At 36.1% G+C, this 25,409-nt stretch overlaps 1 protein-coding gene across 1 annotated transcript in view; it reads left to right on the forward strand.

Moving 5' to 3' along the window:
• Positions 1 to 25,409, forward strand: part of LOC128659387 (carboxymethylenebutenolidase homolog) — a 67,819-nt gene that overhangs the window by 19,859 nt on the left and 22,551 nt on the right. Inside the window, exons 2-3 of the mRNA XM_053713040.1 lie at positions 6,960 to 7,181; positions 20,943 to 21,050. Coding sequence (XP_053569015.1) covers positions 6,967 to 7,181; positions 20,943 to 21,050 — 323 coding nt within the window. The 5' untranslated portion in view covers positions 6,960 to 6,966. The remainder of the gene's footprint in view (positions 1 to 6,959; positions 7,182 to 20,942; positions 21,051 to 25,409) is intronic.

The raw sequence follows: 25,409 nt of genomic DNA on the forward strand, positions 1-25,409 counted from the left end.
GTGGCAAAGGCAACTTTATACAAAGTTGTGTAAAATGTCTTCCGGTGTAGAAGAGATTGGATTTCTTCTATTTGTCCCGGACAGCCTAACTGTCAAGGGATAGGCAGATGGCAGAAAATGATGGCAGTAAAATGAAATTTAAATGATGTTTCTTCAGAGCTGAAGAGACCTGCAGCCATCTTGGAGAGCCGCCCACCGGAAGTTTCTCATAAAGCAACTTTTATATTATTTCATTATTGTATTGTTTAAAGTGCTCATTTATTAAAGGGACACAATTTGTAAGCTGCATGATGAAGAATAATTTTGAGAAGATTTTTGCTATGCATAATACAACTTTATTTTATGAACTAAGGACATTGTTTTATGTTTTTTCTTTTCACTGAATTTCCTTTCCCTCATAAAAAAGAACCTTTGCTAACCAATCACAAGCTAATAAACCTATATAGCATGAACTCTGTTTGCACATGTGCAGTAAAAGAAAGAGATTGGGGTAGCCTGTCCTCTTCCCTTAAAGTGTCTTACCACTGATTCACCTTAGTTACTTTTTTAAATAAACAGACCTATATTCCTTTCTAATTACAATCTAACACCTAAATATAAATATATATGAATATATACACAATAATATTCATACCTAAACGATTTAGCATGCCCACAGTTATTGCAAAGAATGCTTTTACTGTGATTCACCTAGATTACGGGTTTTGCGGTACGGATATACCGCTGAAAAATTGGCCATTGCATGTGGAATGGCCTGTAACGCATATTACAAGTTGCAGCTGGATAGCTATTCCCCAAGCATTTTAGCCTGTAACGCGATGTCCATTCTGCACTAAAAAAATTACGTTTGAGTACAGGATTTTCCATTGCGCCGTATTACATGTTGTGTGGTCTAGCTAAAATGCTTGGGTTACACTAACACACATAAACTACCTATTAAAACCTAAACCTCCACCCTCCTGCATCACAAATACTGAAGTAAACCTATTAACCCCTAATCTGCCACCCACCCACATCGCAGACACTAAAAATAAACCTATTAACCTCTAAAGCGCCTGTCCCTCACATCGCCAACACTATATGAACCTATTAACCCCCTAAACCGCCAGCCCACACATCATAACTAATAAACTAAACCTATTAACCCCTAAACCGCTGGCCCCCCACATTGCAAAACACTAAATTAAACTATTAACCCCTAAACCTAACACCTCCTAACTTTAAATTAAAAGTTACAATATAAGTATCTTTAAATAAATAAAAACTTACCTGTAAAATAAAAAAAAACTAACATTAAACTATAAATTAACCTAACATTACTATTCTATTTTTTTTTTTTTTTAAAAACTGCCAATTAAAAAAGCTAAATTAAAAATTTAAATAAACCTAATACTACGGGGGAAAAAAAAATCTAACATTACAAAAAATAATAAACACTAAAATTACGAAAAATAAAAAACTCTAAGATTACAGAAAATAATAAACAAAATGATCAAAAATAAAAACAATTACACCTAATCTAATAGCACTATAAAAATAAAAAGCCCCCCAAAATTAAAACACCCCCAACCTAATAATCAACTACCAATAACCCTTAAAAGGGCCTTTTGTAGGGCATTGTCCTAAGTTAAACAGTTCTTTTACATTAAAATATTACAAAGTCCCCCCTAAAAGTAAAAAACCCACACCGAACCAACCCCTCAAAATAAAAACCTAAGTCTAAAAAGATCCTAAGCTACCCATTGCCCCTTTGTATGGGTATTGCCCTTAAAAGAGCATTCAGCTCTTTTACACTGCTAAAAAGCCCTAATCTAAAAAAAAAACCCACGCAAAAAATTGAAAAAACAAACAACTAACACTAACTCCAGAATATCTACTCACGGTTCCTGAAATCCGGACATCCATCCTCATCCAGGCGGCGAGAAGTCTTCACCCAGGCGTCATAATCTTCTTTCATCGCGGGACCATCATCTATCTTCATCCCGGTGTTGCGGAGCTGTGGAGGCGCAGAGCATTGTCACCAGCAGCACGGACATCCAGCGTAAAGGATCCTCTTCATATGGTTACCGCCTGTTCAAATCAGCCAATAGGATTTCAGTAGCTCTCATCCTATTGGCTGATTTGAAAATGTCAGCCAATAGGAATGCAAGGTACCCCATATTTAAACAGGTACCTTGCATTCAAGCTTCAGTGTACGGCGGTGACTGTATGAAGAGGATCCTCCATGCTGGATGTCCGCGCTGCAGATGCTCTGCACCTCCACAGCTCCACGACACCGAGATGAAGATAGAAAATGGTCATGTGACGGAGGAAGATGTCGCCGCCTGGATGAAGACTTCGCCTGCTGGATGAGGATGGATGACCGGACTTCAGGAACCATGAGTAGATATTCTGGGGTTAGTGTTAGTTTTCTTGTTTTTCATTTTTTGGGGTGTTTTTTTTTTAGATTAGGGCTTTGGGCAGTGTAAAAGAGCTGAATGCCCTTTAAAGGGCAGTAAAAGAGCTGAATGCCCTTTTAAGGGCAATGCCCATACAAATGCCCCTTTAGGGGCAATGGGTAGTTTAGAGTTTTTTGGACTTAGGTTTTTTATTTTGGGGAGTTGGTTGGGTGGGGTTTTTTTACTTTTAGGGGGGACTTTGTAATATTTTAATGTAAAAGTGCTGTTTAACTTAGGGCAATGCCCTACAAAAGGTTTTTAAAGGGCTATTGGTAGTTTGGTAGATTAGGTGTAATTGTTTTTATTTTTGATAATTTGTTTATTATTTTTTGTAATCTTAGAGTTTTTTATTTTTCGTATTTTTAGTGTTTATTATTTTTTGTAATGTTAGATTTTTTGATTTTTTTCGTAGTATTAGGTTTATTTAAATTTGTAATTTAGGTTTTTTAATTCGTAGTTTTTTTTATTTTATTAGAATAGTAATGTTAGGTTAATTTATAGTTTAATGTTAGTTTTTTTTATTTTACAGGTAAGTTTTTATTTATTTAAAGATACTTATATTGTAACTTTTAATTTAAAGTTAGGAGGTGTTAGGTTTAGGGGTTAATAGTTTAATTTAGTGTTTTGCGATGTGGGGGGCTGGTGTTTTAAGGGTTAATAGGTTTATTTAGTGTCGGCGAGCGGCGGATTAGGGGTTATAAACTTTATTTAGGTGTCGGCGATGTCGGGGGTTGGCGGTTTAAGGGTTAATAGTTTGAATAGAGTAGTAACAATGTGGGGCGCGGCGGTTTAGGGTTTAATAGGTTTATTTAGGTGTTAGCGATGTGGGGGACGGCAGTTTAGGGGTTAATCACTTTATTTAGTGTCAACCATGTCAGGGGGTGGCGGATTAGGGGTGTTTAGACTAGGGATTTATGTTAGGGTGTTAGGTTTAAACTTAACTTTCTTTTCCCCATAGTCATCAATTGGGTTGAGTAATGGCGATTTGCCATTCCGCGATCGCAGGTGTTAGTTTTTTTTCCAACACTCTCTCCCCATTGATGTCTATGGGGGAAACCGTGCACGAGCACGTAAACTCAGCCCTTGGCTTTTGTGTGGTATGGAGCTTAACGCACCATAACGCACAGCACAAGGAGGTTTTTCAGTAACTCGTAATGGCAGCGCTATGGAAAGTGCGATACAGCTCATTTTATTGCGTTCTTTATGCACCCGGTATAGCGCAAAACTCATAATCTAGCCGATTGTTAATAAATAACTTATAATCCATCTTAAAAGAAGAAAGACAAACTGGGAAGGGGTGGGAATAAACAAAAAAAAATCACTGAAAATTAGATAACAATATTAACCCAAGCCTACCTGGGAGAAAGTGGACCAAGCACAATATTCAGATGTGTTTTACAACAAAAGGCAACAAAATGAATAATGAATGTAAGCTGCAATAGTGTTATATTTCTATAATGAAACATTATACATTGTTAAAACGTTGAGTTTAATGGTCCTTTAAATATTAGGTTTATTTAGGGGACATATTAAGTACTTTGGGGTTTTATTTGGGGAGTTCTGTACATATAATACTCTGTAAACTTTCTTTGGGTCCTAAATTGTTTAACTGGTGTCTATATTAAAAGGAAATTTATAAAGCTCAGTGAGAGAGTGCACTGTTTTCTGCATTGTTAAACTGGTGTCAACGTCAAATCCCAGAGTGAAAGTATTCTGAAGAAGGAAGCTGTGTACTTGTGTGTGTGTACATATGGATTTTATGGGTGGCTGTTTGTGTGTGCATATGGATGTCTATGGGTGGCTGTGTGTGTGCATGTGGCTGTATATGGGTGGCTGTGTGCATGTCTATGGGTTCCTCTGTGCTTGTACGCATGTCGATATCTATGGGAGTTTGTGTTATGTCTGTAGGTGCACCTATGGGTGCTTCATTTAAAAACTAATGAAAGCAAGACATTGAAGGTTGCACTTTAAAATTTTAATTTTTTTGGTGGTGGTGGGGATTTAAGATTCTCTAGGAACTGCCCTGATAAGTGCATTAAGCAAAATATATCTTAAAATAGCATGAAACTCTTTTGGTATTCTTTGTTGAAAGGCATTTCTAGGTAGACTAAGGAGCAGCAATGTACCACTGGAAGCTAGCTGATGATTGGTGGCTACACATATACTGTACCTCTTGCCATTGGCTCATTAGATGTGCTCGGCTAGCCCCCTTTAGTGCATTGCTCCTTAAACGACACTGTAGTCAAAATTAAACTTTCATGATTCATGCAATTTTAAACAACTTTCCAATTTACTTTTATCATCAAATTTGCTTTGTTCTCATGGTAACATTTGTGTAAAGGTAAACCTAGGAAGGTTCATATGCTAATTTCTAAGCCCTTGAAGGCTTCCTCTTATCACAGTGCATTTTGACAGTTTTTCACAGTTCAACAGCGCTAGTTTATGTGTGCCATATAGATAACACTGTGCTCACTCCTGTGGAGTTATTTATGAGTTAGCAGTGATTGGCTAAAGTGCAAGTCTGATAAAAGAACTGAAATAAGTAGGCAGTCTGCAGAGGATTAGATAGAAGGTAATTACAGAGGTAAAACATGTATTCATACAACAGTGTTGGTTATGATAAACTGAGGGAAAAAAAGGAGTTTCTATCTTTTTTTAAACAATAACAATTCTGGAGTAGACTGTCCCTTTAAGAGCTGACTTTAACTATATGTTTAAGATGTTTGTAGGGCTTAAAGGGACAGTCTTCACCAGAATTTTTATTGTTTAAAAAAATAGATAATCCCTTTATTACCCATTCCCTAGTTTTGCATAACCAGCACAGTTATATTAATATATGTTTTACCTCTGTGATTACCTTGTATCTAAGCCTTTGCTGACTGCCCCCTTATCTCAGTGCTTTTGACAGATATGCAGTTTAGCCAATCAGTGCAGACTCCTAAATATCTCCACGGGAGTGAGCACAATGTTAGCTATATGACACACATGAACTAGTACTGTCTAACTGTGAAAAACTTTCAAAATGCTCTGAGCTAAGAGGCGGTTTTCAATGGTTTAGAAATCAGTTTGAGCCTAGCTAGGCTTAGCTTTTCAAAAATACCACCAAGGGAACAAAGCAAATTTGATGATAAAAGTAAATTGGAAAGTTGTTTAAAATTGCATGCCCTGTCTGAATCATAAATTTTGACTAGACTGTCCCTTTAAGCACAAATGCAAGTTGTACTGAAGATGTGCTTTAACTTACTTTTTTAGTGATTAAATTCAAATACCCTGCTCACTTCAAAAGTAATTTTTTCTTTGTTAACTAATGGTTTCACTTGTTCTCCAATCAGCGCTCTAGCCATATGGCACTCACCTTTTTTTTTTTAAGATCACTGATTGGAGAACAGTTCCCACTGTTAGCTCACAAAAAAACTTTTGAAGTGCACGGCCAGAGTGCAGGTTATTTGATTTTTAGCGCTAAGTGCTAAGTTAAAGGGCAAAACTTATCAAGCCCCGAAAAAATGTGTCTAAAAAATTGCGATTATTTGCGCAATAATTGTAATGTGTGAAGTCAAAAATGTCGCCAGTAATTATCAAAAAAGTAGAGACTTTTTGGGGCAATTTTTTTTTGTGATATTAAGCGAATGGCTGATCTAGTTTTCTTGCGAAAATATAATTTTCACTTTATTTATCAAACTTAACTTTAGCCACCGGTAAATGGTTTTATTGTTTTTGTCCTATTATAACAGAATAAATTAATCAAGTGATTGTTTGTAAGAATGTTATTTCTTATACATTAAAGTTATTTTTATTTTGCCCCTTCTTTGGCGCTCTTTCATCGAGGAAGATTGCCTACTTTTTTGAGCTTATTTTTGTTCTTTTTATTACATTTATTTCAACTGCAAAATAAATTATTATACTTTTTTATAAATCTGTATATACCGTTTTGTTATTTATTTAATTAATTATTATTCTTAAGGTTCTGCGCCTTGTTGTGGGCAATTTCTAACCCTAGATACAGCCATTGGCGAAAAAAAAAATACATTTATTAATTTTCCCTCCAGACCAACAGTAATATCGCTCTTTATTTTTCACTACCTCGCAACCTACAAATTGGTGAGATTAAAAACAGTTATTATTAAATGCACCACTTTTCACAAATATATGAGAACTGTGAATATTTACAGGCATTTTAAAATACCAATAGCATTTCCAGACAACTTATTCGCATATATTAAAGACTTGCGAATGGTCATGAGTCAATCCGTTCGCACATATGAAAAGATGCAACTTTATTGGTGCATAACCTTTCATAAATATGGTGATATAATTTGTGAGGGTTTTTTTTTACGACAAATGAGAGAATTTTCTTTGATAAACTTTGCCCAAAGTGTATCTTCATTACAACTGATGAATTAAACTCCATCAATAATATTGCGCTAACTTTCCGTACCGGTTTATACAAAGGAGAAAGTTTACGATCACTTTAATAGCCTGTATTACATATTGTTTTTCCCTTCAATTTTCTTTCCGTTTTAGTTTCCCAATGGCAAATGAAGCAAGACCTTGTCCTTGCGACCTTGGAGATGAGTTTGATTATAAGGGACTTGGGCAGGAGATACAAATAGATCACATAAAGGCGTATGTCTCCAAACCCCAGACGAGCACAGACAAAGCTGTAATTGTGGTTCAGGATATCTATGGATGGGAACTTCCTAATACTAGACTCTTCGCTGATCTGCTTGCTGCTAATGGATACACGTAAGACATTTAAATAAAATACTCATTTCAGTACATGTTTAGAAATAATCCTTGTATAAGTAAATTATGGGTAGGTGTTAAAGGATGATAGTGTCGGGCAAAAAAAGACAAATGGAGTTGCTCTCTGCAGTTCTACTCAAAATAAAGGTATAATCAGAGAAAACAAATCTTTTGCGCGTAAACAGCTAGACACTATCACACTGGAGGTATACTGACAAACTATGAAAAGTGATGCGTTAAAAATATAAAGAATATAGAAATTTATATAATAAATATATAAAATATAAAAACTCTCTTCACTTTGAAGCAATAATGAAAAACTCTCTTCACTAAAAAACAAGATATTTTACTTAAACAATAGAGTCAATTACAAATACATATTAAAAATTAAAAACCACCGGTGGTGTAGGATTATACCAATTTTAAAACTTGTAGAATATCTTTGTACAATACAATGATTATTGTTTCTAACTTTACTATCACTGTCAATGACACCACTATCTCCCCATCACCCCAAGTCCGCTGCCTAGGAGTTACACTCGACTCCAATCTGTCCTTCATACCCCACATCCAATCGCTTTCTTCATCCTGTCGCAACCACCTACGCAATATCTCCAAAATTTGTCCTTTTCTGAGTGCTGAAACTACTAAACAGCTAATTCATTCCCTAGTAATTTCCTGGCTTGACTACTGTAACAACCTACTAACTGGCTTTCCTCTCTCCCGCCTCTCCCCCCTTCAATCCACCCTAAATGCCTCTGCTAGGCTAATCCACCTCTCCCGACGCTCTGTATCCACTGCACCCCTCTGAAAGTCCCTTCACTGGCTCCCCATTCACAGCATAATTAAATTCAAAATTCTCACTCTGACCTACAAAGCCCTTACAAATGCAGCCCCCCATACCTGTCCTTACTCATCAACAAATATAATCCAGCCTGTCCCCTAAGATCCAACAACGATCTACTCCTTGCCTCTTCTACCATCACCTCCTCTCATGCTAGACTACAGGACTTCTCTCGTGCAGCACCAACCCTCTGGAATGCTCTTCCTCGAGCTGTCAGACTTTCCCCCAACCTCTCCTCCTTTAAACGCTCCCTAAAGACCTTCTTGTTCAGGGAAGCCTATCACCAAATCAGCAACTAATGAATTCCCCTTACTAATAGTTGCCCTCATCTAACTCCACACTAACATCATTCCCACCTTTGCAGTCTCCACCTCCTGTTTCTCACCCTCCTACCCATTTAGCTTGTAAGTTCCCACGGGAACAGGGCTCCCAATTCCCTCTGTATTTGTTTGTTAAATTTTGTCTGGTGTCTCATATTGTACTGTCCTTTTACCTTTGTTGCCCATGGACAGCGCTGCAGAATCTGTTGGCGCTTTATAAATAAAGAATAATAATAATGATTAGCAATATAGTATATAAAATGCATTTTCAAATGAATTGCCTCTTTAAGCAAGGTGCAACTAAATAAAGGGCATCTAATGAATGCGCAAGTAAAACAAAACGTATCTCCACTGCCTGATTCTAAACAAACAAGCTATGTGTATATAAGAGCAGATAATAAACACTCCCTTTTGGAGAGAACAGTAAAAGTCTCTTAAAGTGTCTCTGTAAAGGCTCTGTTATATATCTTTTCAGATGAATGTCTTAAAACTCCAAATTTGGTAATGTTCCAAGTTAACAGACTCCAGTCTGATCAAAATATGACAAAAAAAAACGCAGTACAATCCGATATAGGAGTATCTTCAAGTATACACCTCCATTCTTCACAGATCACTTACCTCTAGTTCCTCTTTGGGTGTTTGTTGTGTAGTGGTATAAACCTGTATTTGACAGACCACTTACCCACCTTCCTGTGTGATCTAGGTATTTAGTGAGAGCTGTCTTCTCCGGAGCAGTGACTCAAGTTAGCGTTCTCCTCGTGTCTCTCGTCGACTCCTTCCGGGTTCTTGATGTCACTTAGTCACGTGATCTCATTACAGCAAATGGTGGTGCTTAGATTCGTCAAGCAAACAACAGAGCGCTCTGTTTGTTAGAATTTCGGACCTTTGAGTACCATCTACGCGTTTCAGCCTCAGCCTTTATCAAGATACTTCTAGTGTGGTCCTTTGCTTCTTTTATTGGTGTTTCTTCATAAGTGGCTTTTTTGTCAGCAGTGCAGCCAGGTTCTTCTTGACTATAACCCGAGTTTTATGACATTCATCTGAAAAGATATATAACGGGGACTTTGAAGAGACACTTTTAGAGACTTTTACTGTTCTATCCAAAAGGGAGTGTTTATTATCTGCTCTTATATACGCATAGGTTGTTTGTTTAGAATCAGGCAGTGGAGATACGTTTTGTTTTACTTGCACATTCATTAGATGCCCTTTATTTAGTTGCACCTTGCTTAAAGGGACACTGAACCCAAATTTTTTCTTTTGTAATTCAGAAAGAGCATGCAATTTTAAGCAACTTTCTAATTTGCTCCTATTATCAATTTTTCTTCATTCTCTTGCTATCTTTATTTGAAAAAGAAGGCATCTAAGCTTTTTTTGGTTTCAGTACTCTGGACAGTACTTTTTTATTGGTGGATGAATTTATCCACCAATCAGCAAGGACAACCCAGGTTGTTCACCAAAAATGGGCCGGCATCTAAACTTACATTTGTGCATTTCAAATAAAGATACCAAGAGAATGAAGAAAATTTGATAATAGGAATAAATTAGAAAGTTGCTTAAAATGTCATGCTCTATCTGAATCACAAAAGAAAAAAATTGGGTACAGTGTTCCTTTAAAGATGCACTTCGTTTGAAATTGCACTTTATATACTATATTTCTAATCATTGTATTGTACAAAGATATTCTACAAGTTTTAGAATTGGTATAATCCTACACCACCGCTGGTTTTTAATTTTTAATATGTATTTGTAATTTATTCTATTGTTTAAGTAAAATCTCTTGTTTTTTATAAAGTGAAGAGAGTTTTTCATTATTGCTTCAAAGTGAAGAGAGTTTTTATATTTTTATATTTTTATATATTTATTATATAAATTTCTATATTCTTTATATTTTTAACGCATCACTTTTCATAGTTCGTCAATATACCTCCAGTGTGATAGTGTCTAGCTGTTTGAGCACAAAAGATTTGTTTTCTATATAAATTATCCTTAAAGGGAAAGTAGATTCCATTTTGGAACTTAGTTTACACTGCTGGTATCTGAAGAAGAGTTGCTGCACATGGCAGCTCTAGAAGGAGGCGGGGAATAACCTCAATGCTATGCTTATCAAATGTATTTAGTGTTTAATGTCCCTTTAATTGAAATAGATTTTTATTGAACACTTGTCAAATGACATAATATATAACAATAGAAATACTGCGTTTGTATCAAGGTCTAGTCTCATAACATCAATATGGTTACCAGAATGTCCATAGTGAACCATAAAAAACTGAGAGGCAGATCTGAGTCCAGTAAGGTTCCAATCTCTTTCATTGGTTAGCAGTTCTATAAATCGGAATGTCCTTTTTTTCCCTTGCATCTCATTACTTGACTTGGTCATAGCTGCAATATACTATGTTTTCTAAATCTCTGAATAAAGTACTTATACCTACCCCAAGTGTTCTAATTTTCAAAATAATTAAATCTTATTATAACATAAAAAGTCAATAAACAAAACAAATATAACAAATAAACTAATGCACTGTACGCCTTCATCTAATTATTTATTTTTTAGCATCTCTGAATGAATATATGGTTATTAAGTATCCACTAAGTATTCTCAAATATATTACCTGTCTGTAGTTAAGTGAGGCTCCCTATCCCTCTATCAAAGGTACACAATCCTTTCTATATGTCCAATTATGTCTTTATACTTTACTGAAGGACTACACTAAATCTTGAATATGTGCCGCTGACTCATACATTTGAAATATGTTCTTAATCCTCCCCAACACTTCTGACCATTCTGGTACTCCTATTTTCCAATGTTTAGCTATAGTTATATAGGTTACTGTATATACAATTCTTATTAAAGGGACACTGAACCCAAAAATTTTCTTTTGTGATTCAGATAGAGCATGCAATTTTAATCAACTTTCTAATTCACTCCTATTATCATTTTTTCTTCGTTCTCTTGCTATCTTTATTTGAAAAAGAAGGCATCTAAGCTTTTTTTTTGGGTTCAGAACTCTGGATAGCACTTTTTTATTGGTGGATGAATTTATCCACCAATCAGCAAGGACAACCCAGGTTGTTCACCAAAAATGGGCCGGCATCTAAACTTAAATTCTTGCATTTCAAATAAAGATACCAAGAAAATGAAGTAAATTTATTAATAGTAAATAAGAGTAAATTAGAAAGTTGCTTAAAATGTCATGCTCAAGATATAATTGGAAAATGGCTTGCTTTTGTCTGTATACAGCACTACAGAGTTTCTCAAAGATAGTTTTGGGCTGTGGTACATGTAAAGTATTTATGTATGTGTGTATGGCTGATGCTATTTGTAAGAACAAAAACCATGGTAATCATATGGGGTCTAGTTTCTGCTGGAGTTGAGTAAAAGTCAGTATTTTCTTATTATCAAGAAAGTCGGCAATTCGATAAAGATCTTTATGTGCCCATTTGTCTATCTGATTTCTAGAGTCTCCTGATAGTAGGTATTTTAAGGGTTTTATTAAAGAGTTAGTGGGTAGTAAGATTCCATATTTATTAACCAGTGCTATATGTTTAATTGTCATCATAGTTATTGGGCTGCAGTAGATATCACTAGACTTATAATTTTCTTTATCCCACAAAATATCCTCTGGTGAACTATACCCCCCTATGTCAGCTTCTAGTTTAGGCCAGATCACATCGTCCTGTGTCTGACCGAGTTAAGAGTTTTGGGCTAATCTAGCTGCCGAATAATAAACTGCAAGATTGGGAACTCTGACCCCCCCTAGTTGTCTATGTCGGGTTAGAATTTGTTGAGGAATCCTTGCATGTTTGAAGTCTCTAAGAAATCTATGCAACTCCGATTGAAGAGCCTGTAGTTCAGTTCTGTCTATTTTGATTGGTAGGGTTCTAAAGAGATATAGGATTCTCTTAATAGATGATAATCTACCATACCATGAAAAATGATATTTTTTTTCCATTTAGCTAAGTGCGACCTTATTGATTTGTATAGGGGAATATAGTTTGATTTGTATAATTGTGTAGAATGTGTTGTTAGTTTAATTCCTAGATATTTTATTTTGTTTTTAACCCATTTAAAATCAAAATTTGTTTCTATAAGTTTGACAGTATGTTTAGGTAAATCTATTTCGAGGGCTTCGCATTTATCCAAATTTATTTTATAACCCGATATATCAGAGAATTGTTTTATAGTCTTATATAGATTAGGGAGGGATATGAGTGGCTTAGTCACCGTTAATAATACATTGTCGGCAAATAGGGTGATTTTATGATGTATATTTCGTATTTGCATTCCTGTTATGTCAGGGGAGTTTCATATAGTCGCAGCCAGTGGTTCAATGCATATTGCGAAAAGGAGGGGTGAAAGTGGCCAACCCTGTCTAGTACCATTCAGGATGTTAAAGGTTTTAGATTGATGTCCTATTGCTCTAATATGTGCTGTGGGTGTGGAGTATAGTCCTTGTATTGCTGTCATAAATGGTCCCTTAAAACCTAACTTTGTTAGTACTGTTTTCATATATATCCAATCCACTCTATTAAATGCCTTCTCTGCGCCCAAAGAGAGGACCAGAGAAGAAATTCTATGATGGTGGAGATAGTCTAGCACTATAATCATCTGTTACACATTGTCTGGGGCTTCCCTAATCGTTAATAAATCCCACTTGGTCTGGGTATTTGATGGAAGGTAAAATATGTTTGAGACGATTGGCTAATATTTTTGTCACAATTTTGATGTCCTGGTTTATGAGGGATATGGGTCTATAGCTAGAGCCTTGTTTAGCATTTCTTCCTGGTTTTGGAATTACAACTATTTTGGCTTGGAGGAGGTTTGTAGGGATGGTTTGGCCTTCCATAAAATGATTAGCAAAGTTGACTAAGTGAGGAACCAATGTGTCCTGATCCTCTTTCGTCAAAAGTGGTAGTTTGGTCTGGTTTAAAAAAAATCTAAGCAAATTATGTGTGTGCTCGTTATGTTGTACCTTCTTTCCATCATATAGGTCACTATAGTACTCGGCAAAGGTATCCACTATTTCTTGTCTGTGAGAGGTGGTGTGTCTTGTTGTGGTTTGTATATTTGGAATAGACATTGCTTGGTAGCTATCTCTTATTTTTTTGGGGAAGTATTTATCTGGTTTGTTTGCATAGAGAAAGTAGTTTGTTTTAAGTCTGTCAGCTGTCCTGATTGAGCTATCATTTAGCAGTGTAAGCAAAGTTTGTCGTTTTTGTTGTAATGTTGAATATGTTGTGAGCATGTTTGTTTATGTTCTCTCTCTAATGCTCCTATTTCAGACTGAAGTCTTATGATTTGTGCATTAGTCTTTTTCTAACCACCAATTTGTGAGCCGCCCAAATAGAGACTGGGTTTAGCGTTGTGTCTGTGTTAATCTGCCAATAGTCGCTCATATGCCTTAGTAAATTATCTTTAGTAGTGGGATTTTTCCGACATGAAGAGTCAAATGACCATGTTTTAATTCTTCCTTGCTCTCCAATAATTCCCATTTGGAGTTGAGCTATGGAGTGATCCGACCAAACACAAACATGTACAATGGCAGAATATAGAGTTGGTTGCAGTATTTGACTTGTGAATATAGAGTCGATCTTCGTATAGCACTTGTGTGCTGCAGAATAATATGTGGTGTCTGAGGTGTCCCTGTATAGTGTCGCCAAGCGTCTTGTAAGCCATGTGGAGATAACGCTTCAAATATATGTTTAGCTGTAACTTTTTGCCTCATTTTTTTCTTTGATAAGTCAGTTGCAGTTTTTTTAATGCTATGAGATCTATATTAAAATCCCCTGCTAGAATAATTCTTGTTTTAGACCAATTTGTAAGCAAATTAGAAATATGTCTAAAAATATATATCTTGTTCGTTTGGTGCGTATATATTACATTGTAAAACCTCAGTGTCTTGAATGTATCTGGCACAAGTATATATCAGGCTTTCCTATCTTTTATTGTTTCTCTATGTATAAAGTTTAGGGATGAATGGATTATTATGGATACTCCTTTTGTTTTAGAGCCTGAGGTTGCATGAATGTGCTGTGAGTACTCCCTAGACCAATATTTGGGTATCTGTTTCTTAATAAAATGGGTTTCTTGGAGATATACAAAGTTTTTTTGTACTTAGTTATTGCTGTCCTTTTTATATCAGAATTAAGTCCCCTCACATTATGTGAGATCAAGTTAATTCCAGGATTTGTTAATGTGATGACTATGTTTCGTTGTCATGCTCAATGAGATATATAAAATGTCTCTTACTATCTTTATTGTCAGTTTTGTATATAGGTCGAGGTAATCTAGTGTGTTATTTCTTTTTCAAATAACTTTTTCCAGCAGATTTTTTAGTGGAATAGTTTTCAGGCATACAATGAAATAAATACAGTGCAATACACTGCAATAACAAAAAGAAACAAATTTCAACATTGAATATAAAACCAAACAAACATAATATGTAATCAAGTATTTGCATTGATATACATTATGGGTAGTGATATTATCTTTCTCTCGAGATTAGTGTGCATCGCAATAGGTGACTCTGTGAAAAGAAGAGCATGCTATAATATAACATCTCCTCAAGGGAAAATAACCTGTAATAATCCATGCAGATTTTCTGAGTATATTATGACTGATAGTACCTGGTCTTTGTCGGTTAGGTAGTAAAGTAAGTTACCAAACTTTGCCAGTCAGCTGATACATCTCTGCCAGCCTTCTTCTTGGATAATATGTTGAGTCGTTGGTGGTTTTTGTATTCAGGTTTTAGCTCTTTTTACTTTAGACTAACTTGACATCTTGGGATTGAGTGGTAAAGACATCTTTTCAGCTGACTCTGCCAGATCTGTGTCTGGGGGAATCTCCGGTGTTCCAAACCATAGAGCTTGCATATCTCAGGAATCTCTGTAGGCGTTTTGATTGTAGTCCTCCTTCTATCTTTAAGTATGTTTAGGGCAAAGGGAAGGCCCCAGCGATATGGGATCTGGTTTTTCCAAAGTATAGATGTTAGGGCTCGTAGTCTGTTGCGTCGCTGTAAGGTTCTTACGCAAAGATCTTGAAAAAATGTAACCACATTCCCTTGAAATTTAAATGTAGGATTCTTTCTTGCTGCATTAAGAATCTTTTCTCTATCTGTGAACTTAAGGAACTTGACAATTACTTCCCTTGGAGGTAAATCATTTTTAGGCCTTGCTCTGAGAGCTCTGTGAGCTCTTTCTATCTGGTATTCCGTATCTTCCGTATCTGTCGTGATGGCTCCAAGAAGTTTTTGAAGATAGGGGAGTAGATCTGAGGAACTGACCGTCTCAGGTATTCCTTTGAGTCTGATGTTCGACCTCCTACTTCGATTCTCCATGTCCTCCATCTTGTCATGAAGATCTATCAGTTGTTGTTGTTGAGAGGAGATTGTTTGCGATATTGTATAAACATTTTCTGCTAGGTCATCTTTATCATTTTCCAGCCCTTCAACTCTATTTCCAAGTTCAACCATCTCATTTTTGATATCTTATAAGCTGTTGGAAACAGTTGCGTGTAGATTATCAATTTTTTCCCACGGTTTCTCGAAATTAGCAGCAATGTCCTGTTTAGACACCAAAAGATGTAAATCCGCTTAGTCGCTGGTGTTTGAGCATCAAGGGATATTTGTTGCTGAGTTTCTGAATCAGTTTCTTCCTCATTTTCCATTGTTATGGCTTCTGATTATTTATTAGCCTTTGCTGCTCTAAAATATGTGTCCATAGGAGCTGATTTGGTAGCTTTGTCTGGTTTATTAAGCTTCCTAGTTGACATCTTATATGTATAAATTTGTCTTCTCTCAGCTTATTGAAAAACAAACTGTCCCAGCTTTACTATAAGTTTTGCTTATGTTTAAGGCAACTAGTGTGTTCCAAAGCCCAGAGTAATGTCAGCTGTGTCTTTCGTTGTTAGGTCTGCTGTTATGTCCTTCGTTAGCTTCCCCCTGCTAATGTGGGAATAAAATTAGGCTTCCTCTTAAAACATACTTATCTTATTTGTTTCCAGTCAGGTTATTATTAATATTAGGAGTGCAGACATCCCAACTCTCCCTGAAGTTCAGGGAGTCTCCCTGATTGTAATAGCGGCTCCCTGATGCCAGCAAATGGAATGCAATCTCCCTGAAACTCCAAGTACCATGATCCAATGTGGCCCAAATACGGAAAAGTGTTTCTTTAAGGAATGCCTTTAGTTGCTGGGACATTATAGAACCCTCAAAACATCAGTAACCAAAAAGCCCCCCTGATTTTAATAAAATAAAACATAAATACTACCTTATTTACTGCACATAATTAAACTTTGTATTCTAAAATATTTAAGCATTCAACAAGCGTACAATCACTGGAAAATAGGTTTATTGTATGTGGTTGTGCAATAAAGCTCCTTTTTTTAATGTGACTTTAGTGGGAAGTCACTATCTTATTTAGGGTTTCAAGGTGTCCAATATATAAGGGGGGGGGGGGGGGGTTGCGGTGCAGTAGCGGGTGAAGCCACCTCCCTGAAATTAGTTTTTGAAGGTTGGGATGTCTGGGAGTAATACCTCAGTTGCTTGATGTATTAACTTCTGGTTCTACTGTGCAATACTATATTGTTAAGGCCTTATGTCTCAGTTAGATATTATTATTATTATTATTATTAGGTATTTGTAGAGCGCCAACAGATTCCGCAGCGCTATAAACATAGGCGGTATACAAGGTAACATTTATAGGGGGTCAAATAGGTAGAGGTCCCTGCCGAGAGTTGCATTGTTGTAAACCGCTCTTATGCGGGTGATCTTCAAACAGCTGGGCTCATAGGCTTACATGCTAAGGGGTTCAATGGGATAGCAGTGGAGTTAGGAAAGGTTAGTGTAGGTTGTATGCATCCCTGAATAGAACAGTCTTTAGGGAGCGCTTGAAGCTTTCAAAACTAGGGGAGAGTCTTGTGGAGCGAGGCAGATAGTTCCACAAGATGGGAGCCAGTCTGGAGAATGTGAGCAGATAACAAGAGAGGAAGAGAGTAGGAGATCATGGGCAGAGCGAAGGGTCGGGAGAAAGAGCATCTGGAGACAAGGACTGAGATGTAGGGGGGGGGGAGCAGTGCAGTTGAGGGCTTTGTATGTATATATCAAGAGGAAGCCAATGAAGGGATTGGCAGAGAGGTGCAGCAGATGAAGAGCGACGTGTAAGGAAGATGAACCTGGCAGAGGCATTCATTATGGATTATTAAGGAGCTAGGCGGCAGCTAGGGAGACCAGAGGATGGAGTTGCAGTAATCGAGGCAGGAAAGGATGAGAGAGTGATAACTGTTAATATCGGCCGCTAGTAGAGGGTGTCAATCAACCCGATTGTATGAGATCAGGTGGATTGATGTCCACAGCCTCAGAGGCAGCGGATGAGTTAAGGAGCAGCGGCCTTAAGACCGCTGCTTCTTAACGCCTGTTTCCGGCGAGCCTGAAGGCTTGCACAGAAACCGGTGCATTAGGCACAATACGGGCCATGATAAATCGTCCCCAAGAGGTGGGAGCTAGCTGCTGTTTGGTTGCTGCGTATATACGCCCCTTGTCATTGGCTTACCAATGTGTTCAGCTAGTTCCCAGTAGTTCTTTGCTGCTCCTTCAACAAAGCACACCAAGAGAATGAAGCAAAAAATGATAATAAAAGTTAATTATAAAGTTGTTTAAAAATGTATGATCTGATTCTTTAATGTCCCTTTAAACAATGCAACATTAATAATTCCCCATTTTGTCATTGTTGACATTTATTTTAACAATATAATTGCCAGGGGAAATTACATGTTTATACGGAGTTCTATGAGGGGGAAAATCTATTGATTACATACTATGTAGCCCTATTTTAAGCCATATGTTTTTTACAGTGGTATTTTTTTCAATTTATGTTTTTTTATTAACTGTTAATCAGTTACGTCAATAAGAACCACTGGGATTCAGGCCCAAATAAAAAACATAAGCCTGTTACAACAGAGAGCTGGTACCAATTCAGTCAGAACCTTGTCCTGAATGTTAAAGGGACATAAAAATGCAAAAAAAGAAAATGCTCTGATCTGTAAGAGCATTTTATTATTGCACTCTTGTTCTATATAACTATAGATTTGATCACAATCCTTTAGAAAAAAATGTATAATGCTTTTTCTACACAATTCACTGCTAACGTCTAAAGGGATTTTTATAGATAAATCTATTGATAAGCTTATCTAAATGATTGTAATTGATTCCTTTGTTTATTTCCTGCAATAGGATTAAACTCATAGTTAAAGGCATAGATATGTCAAAATTGAAAAAGTAAAAGTTATTACTGTTTTTTTTGCAGCATATGCACATATCCTTAGAGGGCCCGTGCACCAAACACCATGCCTGCTATAGACAGCAGTTGCTTGTATGACAAAAATTCTGCCTGAACAATCATGAGACCAGATTACAAGTGGAGCGCTAAATATCACTTTAAAGAAAGTGATATTTGCGCTCCAATGTGTAATACCAGTGCACGCTAATGTGTGTTGATATTACAAGTTTACAACAATGCGAACACGAGCTTACGTTTGCATAGTTGAGAAGCATTGCGTTCACGAGAGCGCGCTTCCATAGGCTGCTATAATAAATGTATTAACCCCTAAATTTAAGTCTAACCCTAACCCTAACACCCCCTTAAGTTAAATATAATTTTAATCTAACAAAATAAATTAAATCTTATTAACTAAATTGTTCCTTTTTAAAACTAAATACTTACCTGTAAAATAAACCCTAATATAGCTACAATATAACGAATAATTATATTGTAGCTATTTTAGGATTTATATTTATTTTACAGGCAACTTTGTATTTATTTTAACTAGGTACAATAGCTATTAAATAGTTATTTACTATTTAATAGCTTTCTAGTTAAAATAATTACAAAATTACCTTTAAAATAAATCCTAACCTAAGTTACAATTAAACCTAACACTACACTATCAATAAATTAATTAAATAAATTACCTACAATTACATACAATTAAATAAACTAAACTAAATTACAAAAACAAACAAACACTAAATTAAAAAAAATTAAAAAAGATTACAAGAATATTAGGCTAATTACACCTACTCTAAGCCCCCTAATAAAATAAAAAAGCCCCCCAAAATAATAAAGGTCCCTACCCTATTCTAAATTAAAAAGTAATCAGCTCTTTTACAAGCCCTTAAAAGGGCTTTTTGCGGGGCATGCCCCAAAGGTTTATTTTACAGGTAAGTATTTCGTTTTAAATAGGAATACTTTAGTTAATAAGTTTTAATTTATTTCGTTAGATTAAAATTATATTTAACTTAGGGGGGTGTTAGGGTTATTGTTAGACTTAGCTTTAGGTGTTAATACATTTACTATAGTAGCGGCGAGGTCCGGTCGGCAGATTAGGGGTTAATGCTTGAAGTTAGGTGGCGGCGATGTTAGGGAGGGCAGATTAGGGGTTAATACTATTTATTATAGTGTTTGTGAGGTTGGAGTGCGGCAGTTTAGGGGTTAATACATTTATTATAGTGGCAGCGAGCTCCGGTCGGCAGATTAGGAGTTAATAAGTGTAGTTAGGTAGCGGCAACGTTGGGGGGGGCAGATTAGGGGTTAATAAATATTATGTAGGTGTCGGCGATGTTAGGGGCAGCAGATTAGGGGTTCATAGGGATAATGTAGGTGGCGGTCGTGTGCGGTCGGCAGATTAGGGGTTAAAAATATTTATTATAGTGGCGGCGATGTGGGGGGACCTCGGTTCAGGGGTACATAGGTAGTTTATGGGTGTTAGTGTACTTTAGAGCACTGTAGTTAAGAGCTTTATAAACCGGCGTTAGCCCATAAAGCTCTTAACATACAGCCTTTCCATGGGCGGTAGGAGTCTTGTCGGTAGAGGCTTTACCGCTCACTTCAGCCAAGACTCTAAATAGCGGTGTTAGGAAGATCCCATTGAAAAGATAGGATACGCAATTGGCGTAAGGGGATCTGCGGTATGGAAAAGTCATGGCTTGAAAGTGAGCATTAGACCCTTTCCTGCCTGACTCTAAATACCAGCGGGCAGCCAAAAGCAGTGTTAGGACCCCTTAACGCTGCTTTTGACGGCTAACGCAGAACTCTAAATCTAGGCGTTAATGTTTTAAAACAAATTAATTTCCTTTATACAGGAATTTTTTTTCAATAGCTAAACTCCATCCACCATTTGCCTTATTTGGAGGAGCCAATCTCCAGGGACATATATGTAGCAGAGTTAGCATTTATAAGTCAGCAGGGGGGCATTTCAAGTTTTAAGAATTAGAAACTGCTCAATTTTCATGCAAGGGGGCAAAATAAATAATGGAAGTGTATTTCAAAGTAGTTTCATTTTGCATAACTAAACATTATATATAAAAAATCTCCAGGTGTTTACTGTTCCTTTAAAATTGCATGCCCTATCGGAATCATTAAAGTTTAATTTTGACTTTCATGTCACTTTAACTTTTAAATAACTGCTTAAAGAAAAGCAAAAAAATATTGCATACGATTATAAAATTCCATATTAACATGAATAAACTATATATTAAAGGAAGATGGTATATAAAACAATCTTGAACTTATACTATAACTTTTGCATACATACATTTAATACAGGGCTGTCCTTGCTGATTTTTTTGCGGGTAAAGAACCTTGGAAGTCAACTAATGACAGCGCCACCTTTTTTGACTGGCTTGAAACTCGACCAGCAAACAAAGTAGACAGGTACGAATTTGTTTTTAATATCTACAAATAAGATAACTAATATTATTCTGTAATCTTTTTTTTTAATCTAGGGAGAGACACAAGAAAATCTGGTGAATTTTAATGCTGATACACACCCATAATGACAATATCATTGTGCTACAAATGGTGCAATAAGTATTTTGCAAAACACAAAAAAGGGCATCTCTTTAGAAATTACTTAATGGCAAAGGCTTTCTTTTATATCATTTTTTAAAAAAAAGCATTGCTCTATTAGGGATAGATTATGAGATAACTGTTGCGCACAAGCGATAATGGGTTTATCGCAGCTCTGTGCATGTGGCAGAAGTATCACGCATATAACAAGTAGAAAGTAAACATGTTTGCTTGAGGGTAATTGGATTAAACATGCATTTGTTTAGTGTGACTTTAGAGCTCTAGATAATTGTTATGCGAGACAAAAAAGATGTACAAAACACATCAAAAATACATTGCACAGTTGTACAGTTACAATCATAATAACACTGACTGATACATTTATTAAAAAAAATAATGCATAAAATAATTATAAGGGTTCAAAGATATGAAGTCACAGGTGTTGGGGGAAAAAGGACTGCAAAGGACTTAAAGGGACACTAAACCCAATTTTTTTATTTTGTGATTCAGATGAAGCATGCAATTTTAAGCAATTTTCTAATTTACTCCTATTATCAATTTTTCTTTGTTCTCTTGCTATAAAGCAGGAATGTGATGCATAGGAGCCGGCCCATTTTTGGTTGAGAACCTGGGTTATGCTTGCTTATTGGTGGGTAAATGTTATCCTCCAATAAGCAAGCGCTATCCATGGTGCTGAACCTAAAGTGGGCTGGCTGCTAAGATTAACATTCCTGCTTTTAAAATAAAGATAGCAAGAGAACAAAGAAAAATTGATAATAGGAGTAAATTAGAAAATTGCTGAAAATGTCATACTCTATATGAATCCTGAAAGAAGACATTTGGGTTCAGTGTCCCTTTAAACATAGAGATAGTAACATATATACATGTCTAAATATGTGTGTGTTTATATGTTATATTTGTGTACATATGTATTTATGTATTTACATATATACACATATAAACATATATATACATTGGAGCCCTTTTCAGGCAAGTAGCTGAAAACATGAAAAAACATATTTATGCAATATTTATATTTAATGTGTATTTACTGTAAATATTTCACATTCCAATGTTCTTCACATAGGGGAATATGTATATAAGTATTATTAAATAGATATTCATATATATATATATATATATATATATATATATATATATCTGTTTATATCTATAAATAAATATAATCATATAAATATATGTATATTCACAGTATAAAGTAAGATAGAATAACAACCATAATTAGGTTGCTATTAGGAAAGACAGGGATTTCAGCACAACCTTTTTAAATATAAATGCTAAGCAAGTGCAAAGTGCAAAGCTTGAAGTCTATTCTCATCATCCACAGGCTTCCAGGGCATACATCCAATGACTAATTTTATTAAACAAGACACAAGAACCAAATAAAGAAGTACTGATAGACGTAATGCTTGAAACACTCTATGCTGTCAAAATGTATTATATATTTAGCATTAGGTTTGCTGAAAGAGTTAGAAACTGTAAAGGGTATGGACTGACAACACCTCCACTAGAGGGTGGTTACGTACTAGACGTAAAATTAGCCACCATAGTGATCCTTGAGGATCTATGCCAGTACAGTTAAGCGTGTTAGAAACCTAAAACAAGCAACATACAGATATATAGAATTCGTTGAACAACTAAATCGTACGTAATGGAGCTATAAAGTAGCTCTTAGTATTGTGCACAATACGTTATTTAGCAGATATATTTATGCAGTCATACCTTAATCTTATGACAAAAAACAGTATAGACTATGGGGGATGAAAAACAACTCCAGTATCAGCGGGCACCACCAATATAATAAGAGGTCTCTGGTGTCATGAAAATTTGTTCTGGATCTATGTTTAACAACCCCAGGATACAGTCTAACTGGGTGCTAACAGCTTAGATTTGAACATACAGTTTTCTTAATACTGATATTGTGACAAGACAAAAAAGGACTATGGGGGTGAAAAAAGCAACTCCAGTATTCAGCGGACACCACCAGTATAGTAAAAGGTGTCAGGTGTCATGAATATAAAAGTATCTGGATCTATGCTTAACAGCCCCAAAACAAGTCGTTTTGTCTTTTACAGCTTATATTAAGCAGGTAGCATCATACATTGTCATATAATATACATCATACAATATCAGAAATGATGTGGTTGTACACAAGTTGTTGTTATCTTAAAGTAGTGTATAAATAACACCAGCAGAAAGTCTTAGATACATCCAGGTGATCAGTGCCGTATTTCGATTTAGTACATCAAACACCCTCAGAAATCTTGGTATGGTAACGGACTGGAGTATAAAGTCAGCTTATTATACAACCGTATTTCTTTCATGTAATTAACAAGAGTCCATGAGCTAGTGACGTATGGGATATACATTCCTACCAGGAGGGGCAAAGTTTCCCAAACCTTAAAATGCCTATAAATACACCCCTCACCACACCCACAAATCAGTTTTACAAACTTTGCCTCCAAGGGAGGTGGTGAAGTAAGTTTGTGCTAGATTCTACGTTGATATGCGCTCCGCAGCAAGTTGGAGCCCGGTTTTCCTCTCAGCGTGCAGTGAATGTCAGAGGGATGTGAAGAGAGTATTGCCTATTGAATGCAGTGATCTCCTTCTACGGGGTCTATTTCATAAGGTTCTCTGTTATCGGTCGTAGAGATTCATCTCTTACCTCCCTTTTCAGATCGACGATATACTCTTATATTTACCATTACCTCTACTGATTCTCGTTTCAGTACTGGTTTGGCTTTCTACAAACATGTAGATGAGTGTCCTGGGGTAAGTAAGTCTTATTTTCTGTGACACTCTAAGCTAAAGTTCTAAATATATGTATTCAAACATTTATTTGCCTTGACTCAGAATGTTCAACTTTCCTTATTTTCAGACAGTCAGTTTCATATTTGGGATTATGCATTGAATTATCATATTTTTCTTACCTCAAAAATGTGACTTTTTTCCCTGTGGGCTGTTAGGCTCGCGGGGGCTGAAAATGCTTCATTTTATTGCGTCATTCTTGGCGCGGACTTTTTTGGCGCAAAAATTCTTTTCCGTTTCCGGCGTCATACGTGTCGCCGGAAGTTGCGTCATTTTTTGACGTTATTTTGCGCCAAAAATGTCGGCGTTCCGGATGTGGCGTCATTTTTGGCGCCAAAAGCATTTAGGCGCCAAATAATGTGGGCGTCTTATTTGGCGCTAAAAAATATGGGCGTCGCTTTTGTCTCCACATTATTTCAGTCTCATTTTTCATTTGCTTCTGGTTGCTAGAAGCTTGATATTTGGCATTCTTTCCCATTCCTGAAACTGTCTTATAAGGAATTTGATCTATTTTGCTTTATATGTTGTTTTTTCTCTTACATATTGCAAGATGTCTCACGTTGCATCTGAGCCAGAAGATACTACAGGAAAATCACTGCCTGCTGGATCTACCAAAGCTAAGTGTATCTGCTGTAAACTTTTGGTAGCTATTCCTCCAGCTGTTGTTTGTAATAATTGTCATGACAAACTTGTTAAAGCAGATAATATTTCCTTTAGTAATGTACCATTGCCTGTTGCAGTTCCCTCAACATCTAAGGTGCAGAATGTTCCTGATAACATAAGAGATTTTGTTTCTGAATCCATAAAGAAGGCTTTGTCTGTTATTTCTCCTTCTAGTAAACGTAAAAAGTCTTTTAAATCTTCTCTCTCTACAGATGAATTTTTAAATGAACACCATCATTCTGATTCTTTGGACTCTTCTGGTTCAGAGGATTCTATCTCAGAGATTGATGCTGATAAATCTTCATATTTATTTAAGATGGAATTTATTCGCTCTTTACTTAAAGAAGTACTAATTGCTTTAGAAATAGAGGATTCTAGTCCTCTTGATACTAATTCTATACGTTTGGATAAGGTTTTTAAAGCTCCTGCGGTTATTCCAGAAGTTTTTCCTGTTCCTAATGCTATTTCTGCAGTAATTTCCAAAGAATGGGATAAATTGGGTAATTCATTTACTCCTTCTAAACGTTTTAAGCAATTATATCCTGTTCCGCCTGACAGGTTAGAATTTTGGGACAAAATCCCTAAAGTTGATGGGGCTATTTCTACCCTTGCTAAACGTACTACCATTCCTACGTCAGATGGTACCTCGTTTAAGGATCCTTTAGATAGAAAAATTGAATCTTTTCTAAGAAAAGCTTATCTGTGTTCAGGTAATCTTCTTAGACCTGCTAT

Source organism: Bombina bombina, chromosome 5, assembly GCF_027579735.1.
Source record: "Bombina bombina isolate aBomBom1 chromosome 5, aBomBom1.pri, whole genome shotgun sequence".
NCBI lineage: Eukaryota > Metazoa > Chordata > Amphibia > Anura > Bombinatoridae > Bombina > Bombina bombina.